Here is a 25,093-nt window from a genome sequence, read left to right as displayed (position 1 = left end):
AGTTATATTGTATTTTAAGATATACAGCCTATGTTACCGTCCATTCTCTTACTTTCTTGGGTTTGTCAGAGAAGAAACAAGTGGAACCATTTCATTATTGAAAAGTGAATTTGAGGCCATTTTTTGAGGTCGTTTTCTGACAATGGTTCTAAAATTGGAATATATTTTATCTAAAGGTTACTGTCTCAAAGGAGGTTTGCTGAAGACAACTTGCTGAGATCACTGTCACTTGAAAGTGATTGATATATCCTGGTGGAAATATTCAAGGAAGAAGCAGACAGGACACTATGGACCAGCAACTGAAGAAAAGGGCAAAGACTTGTGGCCAGAAAGGCCTGGCTAGAAGAGCTTTCAAGAGGGATAAGCGAAGGCCATCTAAGCCACGGGCAGTCCAGAAGAAACTTCTCGACACAACATGGGCCTTAGAAGATGAAGGTGTGGTCTTTGAGACAAGCAATCTGGTTGTTGGAGAAGACTCTTTCTCTGATTGTTACATAGAATGCATAATAAGAGGTGAGTTTTCTGAACCTATTCTGGAAGAAGACTCACTTAAGTCCCTTAACTACCTGGAAGAAGGATCAGAGAAAGAGCTTTCTCAACAGGTTCTTACAGCAAGCTCACTTCTGAAAAAATCCTTGAAATGTGCACAGAAAGGGGCAAAACGAGAACTTCCTCAACAGATCGTTAGAGAGAATTCACAGCTTAAGTATTCTAAGTATGTAATGGGCAAGAAGCTTCCTCCTGGAGGAGCACCCAGCATTGACCTACCAGATCCTAAACAGTCTGCAGAATTTGCTAGAAAGAAGCCAGCAAGAAATAAGGAATATGAGGCTCCAGAAAGAATTGTTTGTCCTTACAGTGGATGCCCAAAAAAGGTAAAGAATAGAGCTTCCCTGAGAAAGCATCTCCTTGTCCATGGTCCTCGAGATCACGTATGTGCAGAATGTGGGAAAGCATTCAATGAGAGTTCGAAACTAAAAAGACATTTTCTTGTTCATACTGGAGAGAAGCCATTTCAGTGCACTTTTGAAGGGTGTGGGAAACGCTTTTCCCTGGACTACAATTTGCGTACGCATGTCCGCATCCACACTGGGGAGAAACGTTTCATGTGTCCCTTTGAAAGTTGTCACAAGAGGTTTATTCAGTCAAATAACATGAAAGTTCACGTCTTAACTCATGGAAAGACCAACAAAAATCAGTGAAAAAAAAGATGGAAAAGAGTCCTCTAACAGGATAAGCATATTAACAAACGAGTGATTTGGGGACAAATGTACCTTACTGTTGTCTCCAGGAAAGATTTTTTTAAAGCAGTTGCAATCCTACATGGCATATTTTTGTTTTAATGACTGTAGGGCTCCAGTAGTTTATGACACCATTTTGGGACACTGTAGAATTACGTGTTTCCAACAAGAAGGTCAGTAATAATTTACTGAAAAAGCATAATCCTTAATACATTATGAATTGGATTACTGGACATGGGACTTATTTTCACATGCTATAATTATGAAATTTACTTTGTTTTTAAAGTGTGTCGTTCCCAGTTTAGCTTTTGCCTTTTAGGAATAAACACCATCAGTGTGTGATAATCTTAGAGAATGTTGGCAGTAGATTGTCAGTTAGTGAATGAGTAGTTAAACATGTTTAAAAGTTCAATATATTTTTAATCTTTTTTTAATCATTGTAGAAAACTAGTGAAATACAGCTAGATTTGAATGGTTATTTCATAGTGTCAATTCATTGGAATCCATTTTAGATATTTAAAAGGAAATAAAATCCCAGAGATATGTGAAATCAAGATTTAAAAATCAAAGAGGTGTGTATTGAAAAGTGGTACCATTTATTTGTCTTTGAAACTAACAAAACATTGCAAAGATTAATATTTAAATATTGGTGAGGGGTGGGGAGAAGTCCAGAGTCAAGGTGTTGGCAGGGGTAAGTTTCTTTTCAGTGTAGTGAAGGAAGGATCTGTACCTGGCTTTGCTTCTTGGTTTATAGATGGTCATCTTCATGTATACATGGTGGTTTTCCCTTAGAACCCCATCTCTTCCTCTGTGCATGTCAATGACCAGATTCCCTCTTACAAAGACACCAGTCATACTGAATTAGAACCCATCCTAATAATCTCATTTTAACTTGATCACCTCCATAAAGACCCCATCTCTAAATAAGGCCAGATTCTGGGGTTTTGGGGCTAGGATTTTGACACAAATTTTGGGGGATATAAGGTTCAACCTATAATGTGCATTTCCTTAGACCAAATAATTTCATTTCTGGAATTGTATTCCATGGAAGTATTTTCATGAATGTACAAAGATACTTACTCAAGGACATTAGGCATATTTTTAATAGTATTAACTTCATATCTTAAATGTCCATTAAAAGACAACAGGTTACATAAATCATGATACCTCTGTATGCAAATATCCTTAAAGGAACCCTGAATGTAAAGGGAAGGAAACAGGACCACAGTCGGGAAAGCCACAGAGAAGGAGGAAGTTTGTTGTTTTTAACAGAATTAAAATTAATAAAATAGATACTCTGGGACAGAATCTGGGGCATTTACATTCTGTGGAAGAAAATTCAGAGAAGGTAATTAAAGATTCTGGATAAGGTGGAGGAATTGTTTGGTCCAGGAGCACCCAAAACAAACAACTCTAGCTTCAAAATAGGGATTAACTGAATCCCTGATTAAAATGATACTCTGGTGGGCAAAACATATCAAACTTGGAAAGCATTCCCCCCTCCCTACATTAATATTATAAATAGTTAGTAGTCAGCATACCATATTTTATGTTAAGATTTAAGACTCCATTGGAGGTAATGATTGTACCATAAATTTAACAGCTTTTCAGGGGGTGGAGGAGGGAAAAGACACAAAACAGTATATAAACAGATCAACTTCAAGATTAATTTTGATTTGAGGAATACCAAAATGTACAACCACATGACTTCAAAGCAGTTAAAAATGAAGGGCTTATATTTTTACCTCATTGAGCAAACCGTTACTATCGAATATTATAGAAATAATTTTTAATTTATATTTGGTATGACATTTATACCATCATTTTCTATAGGAATGTAGGTCTTGAGTTTCTAAGTGAATAGGAACATTGGATTTATAATCCATTTGTAAATTTGTAATTTCCTCTAAATCAAACACCTGAGTATAGAAATTTAGGATGGGAATTTGCTATTTGATAAAGATGATGGAGCATAGGTTTGTCTAGTTTTTGCTTTGACATTAGTGTGTTTGATTTGGTCCTGGATTTCTACCTCAAGAGTTAAATTAGGACATAGCATCTCTATAGGCTAAGCAAAAAGGGAGGATTAAATAGGGAGCAGTCAAAACTAGATCAAGTCAATGGTGGGGTTTAGGCAGCAGGCTCTTAAGACCTGGGACTCAGGGCATCAAGAGGGATCAAGATTGACTAGGCCTTTATAGAGGCTGGTGTGCTTCTATAGATTACCTCTTTCTGGAGCTGAGGGGCCCAGAGTTCAGTATTTACAACCCTAAAGCTTAAATGTACAAGAAATACCAATTTGGAAAAGGGTGTATCTGGATTCTAAGGCTCAGTTTAATTCTGATTTGGGAATAAGATGTTCCTTGGCTAGCATTCAAGCTGTTTTTCCCAAAGAAGACCCCTAAAACTGCTAAGAATGTAAGAGGAAAAAGGCATGTGGATGAAAAATTGAAAAAGGAACAGAAAAGGAAATTAGCTAATGCAGATACGTTGTCTAAAATCTTAGTGTTTTGGAAAGGGAATACACACTTTTCTACATTTGCATTCTAAGGAGGAAGAATGAACACAAGATGTATGAACACATCCAGAGAAAACTGCAAAAGTTAATCAGTCCATCTAGATTTTTCCATGTCTCCAGGTACCAGCATGTTACAAACCCCGAATCCTGATAAATGAAAAAATATTTTTCTGTTTTCATGTTGGCATTTGGATTCATGCCCTGTATCCTTTGGGGTTTGTTTTTTTTTTTTTCTTTTTTATGGCCAAACATATTAGTCAGAAGGTAACACCAGAGAAATAGCTTTCCATAGAAAAATGAAAATCTTAAGGCAGAGCCTATCACTTTCTTGGTATCTCTAACACATAATTAGTTGGCACTTAATTATGGGATGAATAAGTGTAAAAATACAGAATATGCTTTTTTAAAAACTAATTATGCAGTTCTCAAAATTATATGATTTAAAAAGAGCTAATTACTTGTCTTATATAAAATCTGGTTACTGTGAAATAAGGTGAACAACTTCACGAAAGTAATTGCTCATTGAAAGAAATGTAAATATATATTTGTTACCCATGCATGTATCAACTCTTACTCCAAAAGTAATCACCACTCTTAAAATGCTTCTAAATATTGTTACATTCTTTGATCATTTTTAGTGGTAATTATATTAAGTTTCACTTTTTTCCCCTTCTCGTTCTTAAAAAGGGACAGGAGACTGAGGGATCTGTTCATGTCCTAATATCTTGGATAAGGGGGCGCTAGCTTGCATTGAGAATTATATCCACCAAGACTATGATTAATTAAAAATGTGTTGAGACACACTCCTACTTTAGTTTATCTCATTCTCCAATATGCACACAGATTTCCAGAACAGTCATATGTGATTCCTTTATTTCACCTTGGCCACAACATATATTAGTAGACGTAAGACTTCTACTCTATCTAAAAAATTTTATACAAAAGCAGTTTGTCAAATTCTTTTCTGTGGAATATGCATGTGCAGAAATCCGTGTGTGCTTATGTTTTAATTACCTAATGCACTAGCTCTGAATAAATTGCATGATTACATCCTACATTGGACACAGAACAGTGCAAGATATATTAAAAAGCCATTATATTTGCAACTCTGAGCAAGAGACTGTAATTAAAAGGCAATTGGATGAAATTAGCTTTGAGAGTACAAGAGTTTAAGTAGGATTTGGTAAATGAACATTAATGGTTAACATGTGGTTTTCATTACGTCTTTCGGTTCTTCTCTCTGTGACCCCAGGGTTGAATTTCTTAGATTTCAGTGGACTAGACCTGTGAAAACACCTGTATGAAGCTGTACTTTACCATGTGGCTAAAGTTATACTCATAAAAGAAGCCAACATAACTTTTGTGACTTTAGTAAATCAAAGGTATTAGGTAAGTTAGAATGATACCCTGGGCATTAATAAACCATTTTTAATGCTCCTAAGATCTTGGGTATGTGTCATAAAAGCATAGTTCACACTTCCTGCAGCTCAAAATGCTGGTCATAAAATACACATGTACAAATCAAAGAAGGAATAAAACTTTAAAGAATTTTGATTTTCATGACCATTAAATATAAAAAAGTTGTTAAAGTTACACACAGTATGTGGAATACCACTTCACTTTTATCTAAGGCAACCAATACTTTTTGCAAACTACTGAGGATCCTGCATGGTACTGATACTTCCCCTGTGTGGGTGTGGAGGTGGTTGTGTTTATCAGGTATATATGCCCAACAGATCATCTACTTAGGGCAGATTATAGATGGCTGCAAATTCTTTCCTATTGCTCCCATTGAGAGTTGGAGTCTGTTTCCCTTCTAGTTTCTGCTGGACTGTGAATGTCTTGATCAATACAGTTAGGTGTAAATGATGCTATAATAGCTATGCCGATGTCAGGCCTGGCTTTTAAGAGGCCTGGTAGCTACTGCCTGCTCTCTTACAACTTACTGCCATTTAAGAAATACAACTACCCTAAGACCACCATCCTAGGCAAAATCCGAGCCACCTGTTGAAGCCTGTAAGAGACCTGGAGAGAAGGCCAAGAAGCAGTAAGGAGCCATCTTGTAGGATCAGCCAGCCTGTCCCCACAAGTGACAACAAACTGTAAGCTAATTACCTGGATGGTCCCTTTCTAACTTCTGACCTACAAAATGAGGAACAAAATAAAATGGTTGTTTACATGGTGACTATAGCTGATAAAACGATACTACATAGTTCAAATTTGCTGAGAGTAGAACTTAAATTTATGAGTATATACATGTATACATATAGTGAGAACATTGTGAGGTGATGGATGTATTAACTAGGTGGGGGGAGTCCTTTAACAATGTATACCTTTATCAAATCACAATGTACACTTTAAATAAAATCTTAAATTTTGTCAATTATATGTCAATAAAGCTGAAAAACGATTGTTTTAAGTCACGAGTTTTGGTTTTTGTGCATTATGCAATATCAGATATATACACTTCAGAATTGTTACTTTGAATTTTATAGTCTCCACTCTATAATGATTGTTACATGTATACTTGTGTGTATCCATATAATTAGTGTATGCCTAAATTCAAAAGGAACTACTTAGTATATTTTCTAATTTATATATTAGATTTAATTTCAGTAAACCGTAACAGCAAAGTAGGTAGTGAGTTCCTTAGACCAACAGAGACTGATCTGTTCGGCAGGATATCTAAGGAAACCACAGCTGCCTTCAATAAAACCAAAACTGAGTTTCTGTAAAGTTGATGGAGGGAGAGTCTCCCCTTGGGAGAAAGTTGCTATTGACCAACAGTTTATGTCATCCTGGGTTGCAATAACTAACTACAGCTACCATCTTCCTTATAGGGCCGTATTCCATAACACTGACCCAAGCATGAGTGCACAGCTCTCTCCATTTTCAGTGAAAATGAGACTGGACATTTAAAAGTCCCATTAGAGGCAAGAGGAACATACCACACAGCTTGATTTCTCAGGTCACAAGCTTAAGAGATACCCACCTGTTTGTTTGGGATCCAGAGTTAAAAATAGCTCCAGTGGTTAATTTTGACCTGAGACGTGGTTTAGATTTCTGACTGAGGACCCACTTAACTCTGCTTGCTTACTAAATTCAGTATGTCTAGATGGAGTATTTAAGGAGACCCCTAAAGTTAACCCATACGGGGATATAGGATGTACACAAAGAAGATCTTGCAGAAACTGTCGAACACATTTTGAAGGCTTTATAAATCCATCTTTAAAAGTTAGAATTTTGGGGTGCCTGGGTGGTTCATTTGGTTAAGCGACTCCCTTCGGCTCAGGTCATGATCCTGGAGACTCGGGATCAAGTCCCACATCGGGCTCCCTGCTCAGCGGGGAGTCTGCTTCTCCCTCTGACCCTTCCCCCCTCTTGTGCTCTCTCTCCCATTCTCTGTCTCTCAAATAAATAAAAATAAAACCTTAAAAAAAAAGTTAGAATTTTGTCTTACAGTCAACGAAAGCTTTGAAGGAAATAAGTGACATGATCAAATCTACTTTTTAGAAAAACCATTTGGGATGCAGGGTAAAAGATTGGGGAATAGGAAAACAGGCAGCTGTTGCAATAATCCACAGGAGATATGACATGTCTTATTGGACCTTGTATTTCCAGCACAGGCATAGTACACAATAAATGATTAATGGATGTTTGAATAAATGCTTGACTTGACATAACAAAGTATTTCTAAGCAGTAGTAAAAATAGAAAAGCAACAGATGCACTAAACATCACTGGCACACAACAATCAAAAGACAAATAATGCAATTAAAAAAAAAAATGAGGGGCGCCTGGGTGGCTCAGTGGTTAAAGCCTCTGCCTTCAGCTCGGGTCATGATCTCAGGGTCCTGGGATCGAGTCCCGCATCGGGCTCTCTGCTCGGCGGAGAGTCTGCCTCCTCCTCCTCCTCTCTCTGCCTACTTGTGATCTGTCTGTCAAATAAAAAAAAAAAAAAAATGAGCATAGGGCTTGAATAGACATTTCCTCAGAGAAGATCAGTAAATGGCCAATAAGCTCACATAAAGATGCTCAACCTCAGGCGCTGGGGAAATGCAAATCAAAACCATCATCATTCCACTTCACACTCAATAGAATGGCTATAAAAAAAAACAAAAACAAAAAACAGAAATGCTGGCCAGAAGGTGGAGAAATCTAAACCTTCATTCACTGTGGGTGGAAATGTGTAATGGTGCGGTCCCTTTGGAAAACACTGCAGTAGTTCCTCAAAATGTCAAGCATGAGTATTACATGACCCAACAAGTTCATTCCTAGAGAGATGTAAAACTCTTCACACAGAAATTTGTATATGAATGTTCATAATGGCATGATTCATAATAGCCACAAAATGGAAATAAGCCAAATGCCCTCCAACTGATAAGTGGATAAACAAAATTTGGCATATCCACACAACGGAATGTTATGTCAGCCATAAAAAGGAACGTGTTATAATATGGTGACCCTTGAAAAAAAGCCAGACACAAAAATCCTCATATTGTATTATTCCATTTACTTGAAATGTCCCGAATAGACAAACCCACAGAAACTTAAAGTAGATTAGTGATTGCCATGGTCTAGGACATGGAGAGAATAAGCAGTGACCACTAACCGCTTATTTCTGGTGTGATAAAAAATGTTTTTACCTGATTACTGTAGAACTGTAAATGCACTAAAAAACACCTGTATACTTTGAAAGGATGATTTTATGGTATGTGAATTACATCTCAATAAAGCTGTTATTCTAATAATCACTTCTGCAAACTCCTGTTGTCTTATTAACTACAGATGCTTGCATCAAAAATAATAACTAAGCACATCAACCAGGGTTAAGAACACAGACATCAGAATCAGGCAAACTGAGGGGAAACTCAGTTTCATCACAAAGAGACTGTGTGACTTTGGGTAAATCACCTAACGTCTCTGAGCTTCCAGTCATCTGTAAAATAGGAATAATACCTACCAGAGATGCTGTGAACGTTAAATGAGACAACAGGCAGAAAAGTCCTGAGCTGAAGTGCCTAAGAAAGGAATGTTAGATATTGTTATTCTGTGTATTATAAATCTGACCTCTAGTGGGTGTACTGTGTCAAAACCATGGTCCTGCCCCTTCAGGTTCTTATAATCTTAGAGCACATTATAGGTGGTTGATATAAATTATGTTTATGTTTCCTTAAGGAGCATATGTATTTTTTAAGTGTGTTAAAGATTAAAATATTTAAGGTCAGCATCTTGTAGTTTCATTTGTTTTCTAAAACTTGAACCCCTGTGACTTACACATTTGAAGGTTTTCCAAGGGCAGCTTAAAGTGGGTAGATCTGATATTTACCGGGCCCAGTTCACCTCTCCTTTACACCAGCCAGCCTCAACAGACATTTTCTGTTATTAAAGGAACAAGGCAATTCAGAGACCTTTCTCAGTAGCATGGCTTTCCCCTGGTTCCTCTGGCAAAGCCACAACAGTGTCCTCAGTTAGAATTGACGGCATCCTTCTAGGTCTAGGTTTTCCCCGAAGTTTTCATTATAAATATTAGTTCTCCTTTGTTGCCAGATATTTTTGGATAAAGTGAAAATAACATACAAAGAGTATTCATAATTTTATGAATTTTTACCAAGTTCTTGATTTTTAGTTTCTTTCTGAGATAGTAAGTGGGGGGTGGGGCTCAATTAATGATACCCTTGTCCTAATTTGCATTAGTGGAGACCTTCAAGATGGTCCTTCTGCCTGGTCTATAAATGTAATTCAGGTTCATCAGTAGGTGTTTTGCAGTGTTAGGAAAATACACTGCCTCTTTGAGGACCTCTAGTCTGGGTAATATTTGAGGCCACTAGGTACATCTGTTACAAGTAGGGTCTGAGACCCACAAAATACTCTGAGTGCTGTAACCAGTGACATGTGAATGACAAGATAGCAAAATGCAAATTCAAAGAGTTCTATTTCTAGAATATAATTCTAAGACCTTTTTAGGTCTGAAAGTCTGTTCTAATTTAATGGTGTTGACATATGATAAATGAGTCATGTTAAGAAAACACAGTAAAAGGTAAGAAAGAGATAAATTACTGTTTTATTGTTATTATTGCTTTATTATTACTAATGGCTTAGAGATATGATTTCAAAAACCATGGTCTTGGCTTTGAAGGAAATTATAGGTGTCTAGAGTGGTTAAATAATAAAGATACACATTCACATTTGCAAAGTGCTTTGAGAATGAAAGGTGAGGTGTGAGCATAAAATGGCACGTTGGGTGAGCACAAAACACCATGGAAAATGGAACTGAATGTGTCTTTGCCAAAATCCATAGTTGAAGCTTGAACCTCTAGTACCTCAGAATATGAGATAAAGCTTTTACAATGTGCCTCAGGTAAAATGAGGTGGTTAGGATGGGCCCTGATTCAATCAGACTGCTGTCGTTATAAAAAGAGAAAATCTGGATGCACAGAAGAGACACCGAGGATGGGTGCCCACGAATGAATGGCCTTGTGAGGACACAGAGGGAAGGCAATTACCTACAAGCCAAGAGAGAACTTGAGGGAAGGGTGGGGACAAAACAAAATAAAACAAAACCTGCTGACACCTTAATCTTGGATTTCAGGCCTCCAGAATGTGAGAAAATAAATGTCTGTTGTTTAAGCCACCCAATCTGTGGCATGTTATTACAACAACTCAAACAGATTACACAGGCCACTTTGTGGAAGTGCAGTCAGAAGAAAGAGTAGGAGCAACAGCACAGAGGCCAGAAACAGCATAGCACAGGCAGGAATAAACGCTGGGCAAGAACTTCCAGAGAATAGACTGGAGGCGTGCATAGGTGCCTTGGGCTAAAGAGATCTTCATACTGTGCCGAGGAGCTTTAAATTCTCACAAGTAGAAACTTAAGCCTTTGAAGGGAGAGTTCTAGGTCACTGAGGGTGTTTTGTTTTGTTTCATTTTAATTGCTTTTGTTTTAAGAACTGAGAACATTTTCAAGAAATGTAGCAAAGTATAAAGCATAAATAAAAGAGAAATACACTAAAATTTTTACCAACTAGAAGGAACCTACTGGTGAATACATTTCTTAAATGTCAGAGAGTTTATTCAGAAGAGCAATACGTTCAGATCTACATGTTATATCTTAACACTATCGTGTGACCTGTGGATGTCAGCATCTGTGAAGCAGGGGAGAAGAACAGATTAAGAACAGATTGGAAAAGATATGGAAAGCCTGAAAAAAGGCAAATACTGTAGGGATAAAGAGGAAAGAGATGAGTAAGGTAATGTGTAGGTGAAATCATCAGGCCTATGGTGATGCATGGGAGGAGGAAGAAACTTCTGGAATGGTCTTTAGGTTTCCAGTTTGGAAGAGTGAGTAGGCTGCTGATACCAGGAAGGGAAATGGAAGCTAAAAATGTAGGAGGAAGAGCAAGGAGAAACTATGTGATATGTTCAGTTTAAGAAGAGACTCATTGTGTGTGTTGGGATAAGAATAAGAATCACTATAAATCAAATTTGGGGAAGCTAAGAATTCACATTCCACAATTTTATGGACTTCTTAAGACAGTTAAACTCTGCATTGCAAAATAAATAAATAAATAAGTAAATAAATCAGAGAGGATAAGTAGTATTTTAACAGATTAAATGTGAGATAGTTTCATTATATTTTCAACCCATCGGATTGACTAATAAGTCCGTGACAAACTTGAAACATGTAAAATCAAAATCCAAACAGATCAAAGCCATTTTTCTTAGCAGTCAAATATTTATTTGCACATAAGATAGATATGATCAAGAATGCCCAGCCAATCTTTAAAATAATTAGGAATTCAAAGACCTGCTATCTAGAAATTTCTCTAGTCAAAGAAATAACCATAGTTGTAAAATAGCTGACAAGCCATTTATTAAAACAGCAGGCGACTAATGCTTCTCCTTGTTACAAGGTTACATTATAAATCAACTTAGAGGGGCAAAAACCTTGTAGGAGACCTGTAGGAGGATGAGCAGAACAATTTAAACTATAAAAAAAAAAGTCCTAAAGTGCATATCTTACTTACAGAAAGAATGAGGTTTAAAAGGATGATAATTAACAGAAATTGACACAGCTGGCATCCAGCAAGTTTCAGTTGCAAAGATCATATAAATTGATTTATAATGTTCCCATGTGACTAATGAAAGTAGATTGGTGACCATATTGTTCTAAATGATTGCATTAGAGAACATTATTACTTTAGAGAAGCCCACATTAATAATAAAATCATTATCACCAAGGAATAAATAAAGTAATACTTTTCAGAATCAACGTGTTGGATTTTAACACTCATACTTTATTATTATTAACCATCTTTCAAAATGATTAAAATGAAAACTTTAAAGAAGCATCAGTTCTGTTCTTCATTTTATTTTTCCCTTGGAAGAAAGAAGGATTCAAACCTTCCTGATGTCAGCACTTAGAAAGGTTAATTATTCATACAGAACAATGAAGAGGAAGCACTAGATTTAATTGGACACATGCTTCTCACATTTAAAGATAGGGGAGTAGATAATGATGTCCCTTTTGTGTCCTTCCAAAAGAAATATGGGGAGCTGATAATGTCTCACATAAGTCTTAAAGGAAGAAAATGTAGAGCATGCATTTTCGTAAATCACTCACTCATTAAGGAAAAAACTCAGAAGAAATGTAGTTTCAATAAAATGTAATCCTTTCACAGAGCTTAGATATGATCAAATTTAAATATCTTACTTTGGAAACAACAAATTTGACATCACTAGCCTCTAGAGACTAGTAGGAAATTCTGACACATAAAGTTTTATCTAAATACAGGGACTTTCTGATCAAGGAAATAGTTAAAAGGAATGAACAAACAAAAAAATTGGACCACAGAGCATTCCACCAATGAATTCTGGTGAAAGCTTACATGGAAATGGTGACAGTAATATTCTTTTGCTCAAAGTAAATAAACTATACTGTAAATTGCATAAAGAAAGATAAAGTAAAACTTTTTATCTCTGTATCCCCTGTGCCTACCATAGTATCTAGTATGTAGTAAGTAGGCAGGGACTAAACTATATGTTGAAAAAATGAACTTTGGAAAGGTCAATTCTAGGACATGTACTGACAAGAAGTAATAAGTATTCTTAGAGCAAAAACCATTCATTTACCAAATTTTTTTTAATGCAAATCCCTTTTTGGCGTATTAGATGCAGACAAATGTATAGATCCTGAAGTCATTTGCATTCCACTTGCCCCCTTCCAGACATTCTCCACCCTCACCCAAAACCACTCTGCTGACCTCTAACACCACTGTTACTGTTAATGGCATCTGGGAAGTTTCTGGTTTAAGGCTGTTATAAATAATACTGCTATGAATATTCTTATGTCTTTTCTTATGTCTTTTGGAGAATAAAAGTTCTCATTTCTTCTGAATATAATTAGAAATGGAACTGCTCATTCTTTGGATATGTATATGACGAATTTTAAAAGATATTTTCAGTTTTCTAAAGTGAGAGGGAAAATTCCTCTAAGGAGTTGTCTGAAGTGATGGGTGGGAGTCCTTTATTAGTTGTGTATGTGCTCAGTTCCCTCCCCCATGAACCAGGTCTCCAACATTCTCTATTTGGTCTACCCTCTCTGGTGATCTCATCCAATTTTACGCCTTCATTTTATTATTTTTTTTAAGATTTTATTTACTTGTTTATTTACTAGCGAGAGTGCAAGCCAAAGCAGCAGCAGGGTTGGCGGAGGAGAGGGAGAGTCAGCAGGAAGTCTGAGGTAGGGCTTGATCCCAAAACCCTGGGACCATGACTTGAGCTGAAGGTAGATGCTTTACTGACTGAGACACCCAGGTACCCTCTGTTTTAGGCCTTTAAATGTCTTCTGTGGGTAACATAATTCCTCAAATGTATACTACCTACTTATCACCTCCACTTAAATATCTTCTATGAATCTCAAATTCAACATGTCTTTATCTCTACACTTCAAATTCCCCTCCCTCCACTCTCTTTTGGTGTTATTCTTGCATGCTCAGACTCCTCTCTGTCCACACTGACCTCCTTATTCCACAAGGAAGGTATAAATATGTTTCCACTTCAAGGCCTTTATACGTGCTGTTGTCTATTTCTTCTGTCTGGAAGACTCCAGATATCCACCCAACTGGATTCCCCGCCCCATAATCTTCATTAAGTCTTTTGGGGAAACTTCTCAGCAAGATCTTATCTAATTACTGTTTTCTGCTTTATCACTCATCACCATCTAATATCTATTTTCTTGTTTATTTGTGTTATTTTCTATCTCTCTTCTCTGAAATGTGAACTCTATGAGGGCAGGAATGTTGGTTCACTTCTGTATACTCTATATGAGTTCAGTAACTTTGTTTTGTTTTTGCTATATCCTAAACATCAGTAAGAGAGTCTGGTGCACAATAGCCATACAGTAAATATATGCCAAATGAATAATAAACTTACTGAAATCTTATTTGGCAATGTTAATAAATAGCCTGAAATTAGTGATAATACTACAAATAGAGTCTTACAAGTAGCCCACAAAAAGAAATTATAATCTATCTTATGTACTCTCTCTTACATATGTGAAGCCCTCTCACAGATAACACAAAATAGTTTTGAACAGTTGTTTCATTTATACTCTCTGAATCTCTAGGTTTTTATGTGCTGCAACCTTTCTCAGTATCTTGCCTGAGTCAAAATAAGCAATGAAGAATTTTACCCACTATACGAAGATCAGCCTGAAATTCATTCCATATTTCACTCTCTCTATATATTTTAGTAAACTCTAATACAAGATACACAATGCATCTTCCATGTCCTAAGAATTTTAAAAATACAAAAATCTAAAAATTATAATTAAAAAATAAAAAATACAAGAAATATTTTATTCACTACAAATCAATAAGCAAAAGTACAATTCGAGTGGCATATACATGAGTGACAAGGGGTTATCTGTACAAGCTTCACTAAAATTCTAATTCTTCTATCTTCTACTCTTGAATATAGGAAAAGAGCTATCAGTGAGAGTACTTCATTCTTAAAATTCTTTCCAGTAAACTGTATATGAATTTATAGGTTGTATAAAAGTTTGTAAGCATTTACTTTCCTATTATAATTTGATAATGAAAATAATACATGATTATGATGCATAATAAGAGAATGTACAGGAGTGCCTGGGTAGCTCAGTCAGTTAAGCGTCCAACTCTTGATTTGGGCTCAGGTCATAATTTCAGTGTGGTGGGATTGAGCATTGCATCAGGCTCTGTGCTGGGCACAGAGTCTTCTTGGGTTTCTCTTTCCCTCTGCCCTTCCCCCTGCTTGTGTGAGTGCTCTCTCTCTCTCAAGTAAATGAATTAATCTTGAAAAAAAAAATACAGAGTGAAAAGTTAGCCACATCACACCCCCCTACTTCTTTCTTCATAGGTCACTACTGTTAAGCGTGTAGTATTTTCCCTCTCCTTGTTTGCATCTGAGAGTGTGTATGTGTATATACCTAAGTTTGTAATACATATTTATAGCATGGATGGTATGACTTTATCTCCCCCATGAAACTCTTGCTATATGTGTCTAGATATATTTGGATTTTTTAAAAAATGGGGTACTTTGAATATTATATGACCATGTTTTACTAGTACACTATATTCTAGAGGGTTTTCTGTATATAAAGGTCTACCCATTCTTTTTAATGACTGCATAGTATTCCTTAATATGAATACATTGTATTTTATTTAACCATTTGCTATCAGAGAGTATTTAAATTATTTACAATGTCTTGTTATTATCAGAAATAGTACAGTAAATCCTGGTGTATGACTTGTGCATAAGTTGTGACTATTTCTTTAGGTCAGTAGTTCTCAAGAGTGTGGGTCTGGAGCCCCCTAATATGTTATTTACCTTTGTACTTGTGTCAATATTTACACCTATGAGGCAAAAGCAACAATGAATAAGCCAGTCAGCAGTTTAGAACAAGTCAAGGCACTGGCACCAAACTGAACTAGAGTCATTATATCCTTCTCTACCATGCATCAAACACTGACACTTTTATAATGAAAAAATAATTTATAGTAGACTGCATCTAATCCAAAATTATAATCATAATGGTTATTATGATTATGGTTATTATGATTATTAATGAATGGTTCCAAATTAATATATAAATTCTGTTAACTTCTGTTCAAATTAAAATTCTTTTGACACATATCTCATATGCCAATATTCCTAAATTATACTCATAGATAAGTACACTCCAAGTCATCTAAATGAGTTGATTTGGGCTCTGTGCTAGATAGCCTGCCAATATGGCTGCCAACAATTCTTCCCAACTAACCCTTCAAGCACAGACCACTCCTCACGTCAAGAGTAGATTCTAGGGCACCTGGGTGGCTCAGTTGGTTAAGCAACTACCTTTGGTTCAGGTCATGATCCTGGAGTCCTGGGATAGAGTCCCACATCAGGCTCCCAGCTCCACGGGGAGTCTTCTTCTCCCTCTGACCTTTTCCCTTCTCACACTCTTTTTCTCGCGTGCGCTCTCTCTCAAATTAATAAATAAAATCTTTAAAAAAAAAAAAAGTAGATTCTATTTCCTCTCCATTCGAAGATGAGCTGTATTGTGACTTGTTCTAACAATAGAATTTGGTGGAGGACACATTCTAGGACTTCTGAGCCCAGGCTTTTTGGAAGAAGTTTCTAATTATAAAGCAGCTAAGGCTAAACTATTGAATGAAGAGAAGCCCTAAGAAATGACCACCCATCAGGTATATTCCTGCCACTGCTGAGCTTTTAGTTGAACACAGCAGAACAAATACCTTCATCTCTTTTTTTTTTTTTTGAAAAGTACTTGTTAGCATTTAATGAACCTCCCCCCTTGAGGCTTCAAGCTACTAGAATAAAGGTGCCACCCTCACCCTTAATCTTCATCTCTGCTCTTCTACTGAAGAATTTGGCCTTCATGATGACAGGCTGTTTTGGAAGTTTTCTCTTTCCTAAAACTTTATAGTAGTTGGATCACACCACATCAATGGTAAGAGGAGCTCCAGTCTTGTTTTTGGTGGCATTTACCCATGTCTGCTCACTGATGAAGGTCCTCAGTTTATCAAAGTTGACAGTTGGGCAGAAGCTCTGGTTCCTCTTTAAGTGGTCATGTCTCATACTAACTTTTACAAAGTAACCTGGGGGATATTTGTCTAAGTTGATCCTATGGTGATGTATCCCACCACCAGCATTACCCCAGTTTCCTGGGTGCTTCTGGTGCTTTACAATGTGGCCGTGGCCGTGGCTCACCTGGCCCCAAAGTTTTCGGGTCTTCTTCAGTCTGGATGGCAAGTTAGCAGCCCAGAATACCTTCATCTTATGCATTGTGAAGAAGAAAAGCTTCCCATCTGAATTCAGTCTGCCCTCAAGATTATAGATAAAATAATAAATTGTTGGTTGTTTTAGGTCACTGAGTTGGTGTTTTTTAATTATTCAGCAACTGAAAACTCACTTTTTTCAAAGTAAGCAATGAATAATTGACCACTCAACCATCATATTAAGCCACATGAAGTTTTTTTTCAGAGGGAGGCATTTTTTTGGTTAATATTTTATTATGATATAATTACAAACTCATAGAAAAGTTGTAACAAGAATAGGATGAGGGATTCCCATATACCCTTTACATTTTTATCATCTTTGCTCTATGATTCTCTGTCTCACTTTATCTGTCTCTGTGTCTCCTTCTCTGTCATTCTTGCTTACATTTGAAAATAAGCTAGAAACATCCTACCCCTTAATTCCTAAACATTTCAGTGAGTATTTCTTAGAACAAGGATATTTATTTACATGAACACAACACAACTGTCAAATTTAACTTTGATAAAACTATTATCTGATAGGCAATCTCTATTTCAAATTCTGTCCATTTCCCCAGTAATATCCTTTATGGCTACTACCTCCCCTGTCCCCTGGGTTGAGGATCCAATCCAGGTTCACGTATTTATTACATGACAATTTTCATAACCTTTTCCTTTCCTTTAATATAGAAGAGTTTCTTAGCCTTTCTTTGTGTTTCTTGACCTTGACATTTTTGAAGAGTACAGACCAGTTATTTTGTAGAATGTCTCCCAAATTGGATTTGTCTGTTGTTTCCTTATGATTTGACTCAGGTTGTGCATTTTTGGCAGAAATATAACCATAGTGATTTGGGGGCCTTCACTGTGTATTATATCAAAAGGCACATGACATTGATTTGTTCCAAGGCCAGGTTATCTTTGAGCACTTTGTTAAGGTTGTGTCTGTTATGTTTCTCTACTGGAAAGTTACTGTCTTTCTTTTGTCTTTCGTAAGTAATTTGTGGGGAAAAACCTGGAGACTATGCACATATCCTGTTCTTATCAAACATTCACTCAGTGGTTTTAGCACAAACTCATAAGAAAAGGATATTTTGAACAAATATATAATAATAATTAACTATTAAGAAACTTCTTGAAGCAGAATGTTAATTGTATTTTAACTATAAACAAATCAGAAATGTATGGCTTCAATTTTCTATAAAATATGTTTACTTAAAATTCCGTGAAGATGTGCTTCACAAAATACATTCTAAGGCTTTACTGAATGAAATATATTTTCAAAAAACAGACTGATATATTCAGAAATTTCAAAATCAGAGCTGCTCAACCCCACTAAAAATTTTTAACTATCTTCACAATTTATTTACCAACCAAAAAAGAAAAAAAGAGAGAGAAAGAAAGAAATGTTAGTATATATAATAATACACATAGTTTAACCTGATTCTATGACAAAATTAAAAAAACTGTTATACTGTAACTAGAAAAAAATGCAGGTTTTGTATTTAATTAACATTTATTGAAAGTCTATTACCTGCTAAGCATTATGATATACACTCCCATTCATACTAAGTATCTTATTTTATTATCACAATTCTATAGAGTAGCTGCATTTTCTTTTTTTCACATAAGAGAAACTTTGAGAGGTTTATTGACTTAGCAAATCATGACTACCCTGTGCCAAGATTGTTAAGCGTTGGAAATACAATATGGAAAAAGGTAGAAATGGCTCTCTTATAATCTAGGCAAGACAGACAGGTAAACAGCCAATCATAACATTCTGTGCCTAATGTTTAACAAATAGTAGGACTGAGCTCTATGCGGTATACTAAGAGAGGCCCATAATGCAGACTCTGGTGTTGTGCCAGACGGTGGACAGAATTGATGTTTAGGCAGAGAAATGAAAGGTGAGCAGGAGCTGTGGGTTGGTAGTGGTGGAGAGAGGGCCCAAATATCCCTGGAACATTTTCAAAGGTCCCCTGGCTATGCAGACATTTTCATTACAATGGGAACAGGGAGAGTCAGGGCAGACGACAAAACAATGCTGCAAGGGAGGTAAAGGCTGAGTGAAATAAGAGCTCCTTGAAGACTACACTCTCAACTCACCACTTGGTTAACATCGCTCAGGTATCACTCCTATCACTTTGAGAAGGTTTTGACATAGTTTACACTGATTTTAGTTTGTTCATTTCGGAATCAAAGGATAGCAGTTTCTGCTGCATCTAGGATGTTCTGAATCATTAAAATGCTGAAACCACTTTGAAGAGTTTATTCTGGTCCTGACCAGAAGTCACTAACCTAGCTGAAACATCAAATACCAAGGTAATTTGGCTGAAAATAAATAATAGATTATGTTAATACAGACAAGGATTAAATAATTAGAAAAACTTCTCAGTTCTACAGCATATTGAATGGTTTATTTATGAATCAAAATGAAGCAAATAAATTGCATTAAATGATTACTCTTTTAGGTGTTCTTAATACTCCCATAAATTATAAATTAGGATAAGCAAGAAAAGACCTCTACATTACAGAGTTAAATTATTTTATAATTCTGCCAGAGAACTGAACTTTCTTTTTTTTTTTTTTTTTAAGATTTATGTATTTGAGAGAGCACATGCAGGAGGGGGAAGGACAAAGGGCAAGGAAGAAAAGCAGATTCCCCACTGGGTCTGGTTGTGGGGTGGGGAGAGGGCAGGGGAAGGACTCCTGGAGGAACTCCTAAGGGAGCCTGAGCACAGGGCTTGTTCTCAGGGCTCTAGAACAAGACCTGAGCCAAAATTGGCAATGGAAGGCCCAAAGGACAGAGCCACCCAGGGCCTTTCCAACATAGTATTGGTCATATTTGTTGACCACTTACTATGCATAGTCACTGAATTCTGAATTTTTTACATCTTTACATATATTAAATCAAATATCAAAAATTGCCCCAAATCTCCCTTACAGAACTGATAAATCGTATTTGTATTGTCTTGTTTCTTAAAAACCATTGTGTATACTGAACCACAACTGGCCTCAAGTGTTCTGGAAGAGGGATTTCTGGACCTACATATTTAACATGCCAATTAATAATTAACTGCTATATTAATAATTAACTTAGTATACCCATTAAAATTAATATTTGAATTAAAATGAATATTTTAATGAATATTTGAATCCAGATATCAGTATAAAGAAATTGCAGAATATCAAATAAGATTAAATTATCACAAGTTTTAGAAAGAATTATGTTGTTCCTATCTGACTCTAAAATCCAGGTGGTTGTTCTCTTACGCAGCATCTATGGATCATGGCCTAGAATTTAGTGTAGCTGGAATATGAAACACTGAATGGAACCCATCACTGTCAAGGACATGACTGGAGATCCAGTTTGAATCTTTTGTCTTTAGTTTAATAAGTTATATAGCAATAAGGAAATTACCAAGTATCCCATGCCCTAATTTTCATTTCTGTAATATTATGATAATAATTTATGACTCTGGGTTACTCTGATAATTGAATAATAAGATAATGTGGGTCTTTACATCTAACCTCTTAGTAAACACGTAGTAGATGGTAACTATTATTAAGCCTAATAATTATACACAGGGATAATATTTTTCTATCAAAGCTGACAAGGTTTTGATTAGGTAAATGTCTTCATAAATGTTAAATATGCTGAAATATGTAAGAAGCATACCTGACATGAAAAATTTCTCGTAGTGCTAAAGCACTTAGTGATAAAGCAGATAACAATTCCTGCAATTGTGGAGATTAGCTTCTGGAAGGCCAAGCTGGAGAATGACTTAAAGAAGCAAACTGAGGGGCACCTGGGTTGCTCAGCAGGTTAGGCATCTACCTTTGGCTCAGGTCATAATCTCAGCATCTTGGGATAGAGCCCCACATCAGGTTCTCTGTTCATCGGGGAGTCTGCTCCCTGTCACTCTCCGTCTGTGCTCTCTTTCTCTCTCAAGTGAATCTAAAAAAAAACCCCATAAATTATAAACAAGCAAATTGAAATAAACGTTAGAAGATGATATATGCTATGGGGGGAATCGGGAAAAAGCAGAACTGATTTTAAACATCATGGGGAACTGAGAAGGCATTAGTTACAAAGGTAAAAAGGTGGTAAATGTAGGCTGAATTAAGATCATGATATTTGATCTGAGACTTGAAGTAGGTAAGGGCCAGGTAGATATCTGCAAAAAGAGTTATTTCCAGTAAGGAATTTCTAGGGCAAAGGCCCTAAGCAAGAGCTGTGTGCTAGGATGGATAAAGCCCTAGGCTTGCTTGAACCTCTGAGATGGCAAGGGGCTACAGGTTGGGGTGGGGAGACCAAACAGACACAGAGATAGGAGATTGGAGGAGGGTAAGAACCACGTAGGATTTTATAAGCACTCAGATGGTTTCTCCAAGTGTTATGGACTTCCACTTAAAATATTCTGGCCCAGGGCGCCTGGGTGGCTCAGTGGGTTAAGCCTCTGCCTTCGGCTCAGGTCATGATCTCAGAGTCCTGGGATCGGGTCCCGCATCGGGCTCTCTGCTCAGCAGGGAGCCTGCTTTCCCCTCCCTCTCTCTCTGCCTGCCTGCTGTGATCTCTCTCTCTCTCTGTGAAATAAATAAATAATATATTAAAAAAAAATATTCTGGCCCTGCAGCAATGTCCACAATAGCCAAACTATGGAAAGAACCTAGATGTCCATCAACAGATGAATGGATAAAGAAGATACAAACATACATACATACACACACAATGGAATACTATGCAGCTATCAAAACCCCCCAAATCCTGCCATTTCAACAATGTGGATGGAACTAGAGAGTATTATGCTAAGCGAAGTAAGTCAATCAGAGAAAGACAATTATCATATGATCTCTCTGATATGAGGAATTTGAGAGGCACAGGGTGGGTGGTCATGGAGGGCAGGGAGGGAAAAAATGAAACAAGATGGGAACCAGGAGGGAGACAAACCATAAGTGACTCCTAATCCCAGGAAACAAACTGAGGGTTGCCCAGGGTGGGAGGGGAGGGATAGGGTAGCTGGGTTATGGACACTAGGGAGGGTCTGCGCTATGGTGAGTGTTGTGAATTGTGTAAGACTGATGATTCACAGACCTCTACCCCAAGCAAATAATACATTATATGTTAATATAAACAAACAAGCAAACAATATTCTGGCCCAGAGTCCAGCAAACTTTCCCTGTGAAACTCCAGATTGTAAATATTTTAAACGTTATAGTCCAAATGATCTCCGTTGCAACCACTCAACTTAGTCCCTATGGCATGAAAGTCATAGGCAATATGGAAACAGATGAGCATGACTCAGTGTCAATAAACTTTATTTAGGGGAAAAAAAAATTAGGCCACATTTTGCCTACTGGCCATGGTTTGCCAACCTCTGCTTTGGCCTAAATTATGGACACGTTGTTTTCGTCCCTGTTTTGTTTTTTTTGTTTGTTTTTTTTTTTTTTCCCAAGAAGTTTATAGTTTTATTTTTACATGTAGATCTAGGACCCACTTTGAGGTCATTTCTGTGTTATGAGCTAAGAACTTAGTTTCTTTTTTTTTTTTTTTTAACTTTTTCTTTCTTTCTTTTTTTCTTTTTCATCTATGGATATCTAATTGCTCAGCACTTTTTGTTGAATAGATTAACTTTTCCTTTTACCCTGGCACTTCTGTCAATAATCAATGGAATGTGTGTATGTGCTATTTCTGGAGTCTTTTGTACTCCATTCATTTCTGTGTTATTCTTACACAAACACAACACTATTTTGATTACTCTAGCTTTATGGTAAATCTTGACTTCAGGTAATCTAAGACCTTTAACTTTGTTCTCACTCAAAATTATTTTTGTTATTCTATGCCCTTGCATGAATATTTTAGGACCAGCTTTTCAATGTCTACCAAAGAACCTATTGGGGTACTGATCCAGATTTCAGTGAAAGCCATAGATCAATCTGGGGAATATTTACCTCTTAACAAAGATTTCTTTGATAAGGTGCCAAAGGTACATTTAAAAAATTGAAAACTGCACTTCACCAAAATTCAAAAGGCACAAAATATAAAAGGACAAGCCACAGACTAGGAGAAAATATATGCAAAAGATATATCTGATAAAAAAAAACTTGTATCTAAAGTACATAAATTATATAACTCAAAAGTAAAATAACAACCAAGCTAATTAAAAACCAACCAAAAGATCTGAATAGAAAATTCATCATAAATATATATGATGGCAAATAAATGCATAAAAAAACACAGCATTGTTATTTATTGGGAAAATGCAAATTAAAATCATAATGAGATACCAACACACATCTACTACAAGACTGAATTTAAAAAGACTGACACTATCAAACATTATAAAGAGTGTGAAGCAACTGGAACTCTCAAACGTTGTTAATGGGAATTCAAAATGATGCAACCACTTTGGAAATTAGGTGGTTTTCTTAAGAACTTTACCATGTACTTATGGCAAACTCACTCCTAGGTACTTATCCAACTGAAATGAAAAATATGTCCACAGAAAGACTTGCACTACAATTTTCATAGCACCTTTATTCAAAATTGACAAAAACTAAAAACAACCCACATGTCCATCAACTGGTGAGTGGATAAAACAGTGTGGTATCTTTATGCAATGGAATATTTCTGTGAAATCAGAAGAAACTGAGTGATATATCCAACAACATAAGCAGATTTTAAAAGCATTTGTGAAGTGAAATAAGCCATATGCAAAAGGATACATATTGTTTGATGCCATATAAACAAAATGAATTCTAGAAAAGGCAAATCTATGGTGACAGATCAGATCAGTGATTGCCAGACACTTGTCAGCAGAGAGTAGGGAATGTGATAGAAGGACTAACTGAAAGGGATATGAGGAAGGTTTTGGGATTGAATTTTTTCCATTTTGTGATTCTTGTTGTTCTGTGACTTTTTGTGCTTGTAAAAACTTAAAGAATCACAATAATCAAGCAAACTGATGAAAGCTGGACCAATGTGGTAGTGGAGGAAGTTGGTGGACAGAAGTGATCAGATTTTTTATTTACTTTGAAAACAGAGTCACAGGATTTCCTAACAGCTTGGATGTGAAATATGAGAAAAAGAAAGAAGGGGGTAAATGAACCTCCAATGACATAAGATATTCTGTCTCAACCGTTGTCAAAGACTGTACTACACGCTCACTGGGAAAACCCACTTGGGAGCAGTACAATACAATAGTAAACAGGCTAGACTGGGAGATATTGCTGTGGCTTGTAGAGGGCCCTGCAAACCTCTTAACCTTTCTCAGCCTCCTTTTTCTCATTTTGTAAAATGGGATTAATCCAATGTCTATTTCGTGGGCCTATTTAAAGTATGAAATGAGTTAACACATACAACATGTTTCGAATGGGGCTGACACACAATAAGCCCTCAATGAACATCAACTCTTCCTTCTCAAAATCAGATTCAAGAAATAGACTTAAAGGAGGACTCAATTTTTTCCCCCTAAAAGGGATATTTAGTCAGCTTAAAGCTCTTTGTTTGGGGAAATAGCTCTCTGTGCTTGACCAACTAGCCTATCTTCCCATCTTAAACGTCTGTCTGCAAGCTAATTACTCCTGACCCAGGTCTAGCCTACCTTCAAAAACTGCTGAGCCTTGGCACCAACTGGTGCCAGGTAAATTTTGTCTTTCTCTCTCTCTCATTTACTATAAATGTCTCCAGTTACCATAAGCAAGTCAGAGCATTTTTTTAGAACAGTTTTAGATTTATAGAAAAATTGAGAAATAGAAGAAACACCCATATACTCTAGACAGCCCTTATGATTAATCTCTTACATTGGTATGGCACACTTATAACAATTTTGGAACTAATATTCATACATAATTTACTCAGACTTCTTAATTTTAATCTAATGTCCTTTCCTTGGTTATAGGAACCTATGCAGTATAACACATTACAATTAGTCCTTAGGTTCCCCTTTGGTGTCTCCCTAGGTTCCTCTTAGCTGTGACAAGTTTCTGAGACTTCCCTTGATTTTTATGACTTTGGACTTTGACAGTTTTTCAAAG

At 36.4% G+C, this 25,093-nt stretch overlaps 1 protein-coding gene and 1 pseudogene across 1 annotated transcript; one reads left to right on the top strand and one right to left on the bottom strand.

Moving 5' to 3' along the window:
• The first annotated feature begins 287 nt into the window (after positions 1-287).
• ZFP42 (ZFP42 zinc finger protein) lies at positions 288-1,202 on the top strand. Its single transcript, XM_032838155.1, has one exon. The coding sequence runs from the start codon at positions 288-290 to the stop codon at positions 1,200-1,202; it is 915 nt and encodes a 304-aa protein (XP_032694046.1).
• A 15,402-nt stretch (positions 1,203-16,604) lies between these two features.
• On the bottom strand, positions 16,605-17,087 carry LOC116855418 (annotated as a pseudogene).
• Between the last annotated feature and the right edge of the window lie 8,006 nt (positions 17,088-25,093).

The sequence above is a fragment of the Lontra canadensis genome, unplaced genomic scaffold (assembly GCF_010015895.1).
Source record: "Lontra canadensis isolate GAN:19392208 unplaced genomic scaffold, GSC_riverotter_1.0 scaffold102, whole genome shotgun sequence".
Lineage (NCBI taxonomy): Eukaryota > Metazoa > Chordata > Mammalia > Carnivora > Mustelidae > Lontra > Lontra canadensis.
The sequence above is the reverse complement of the archived record's forward strand: the minus strand, read 5'-3'. Positions and strand labels throughout refer to the sequence as shown.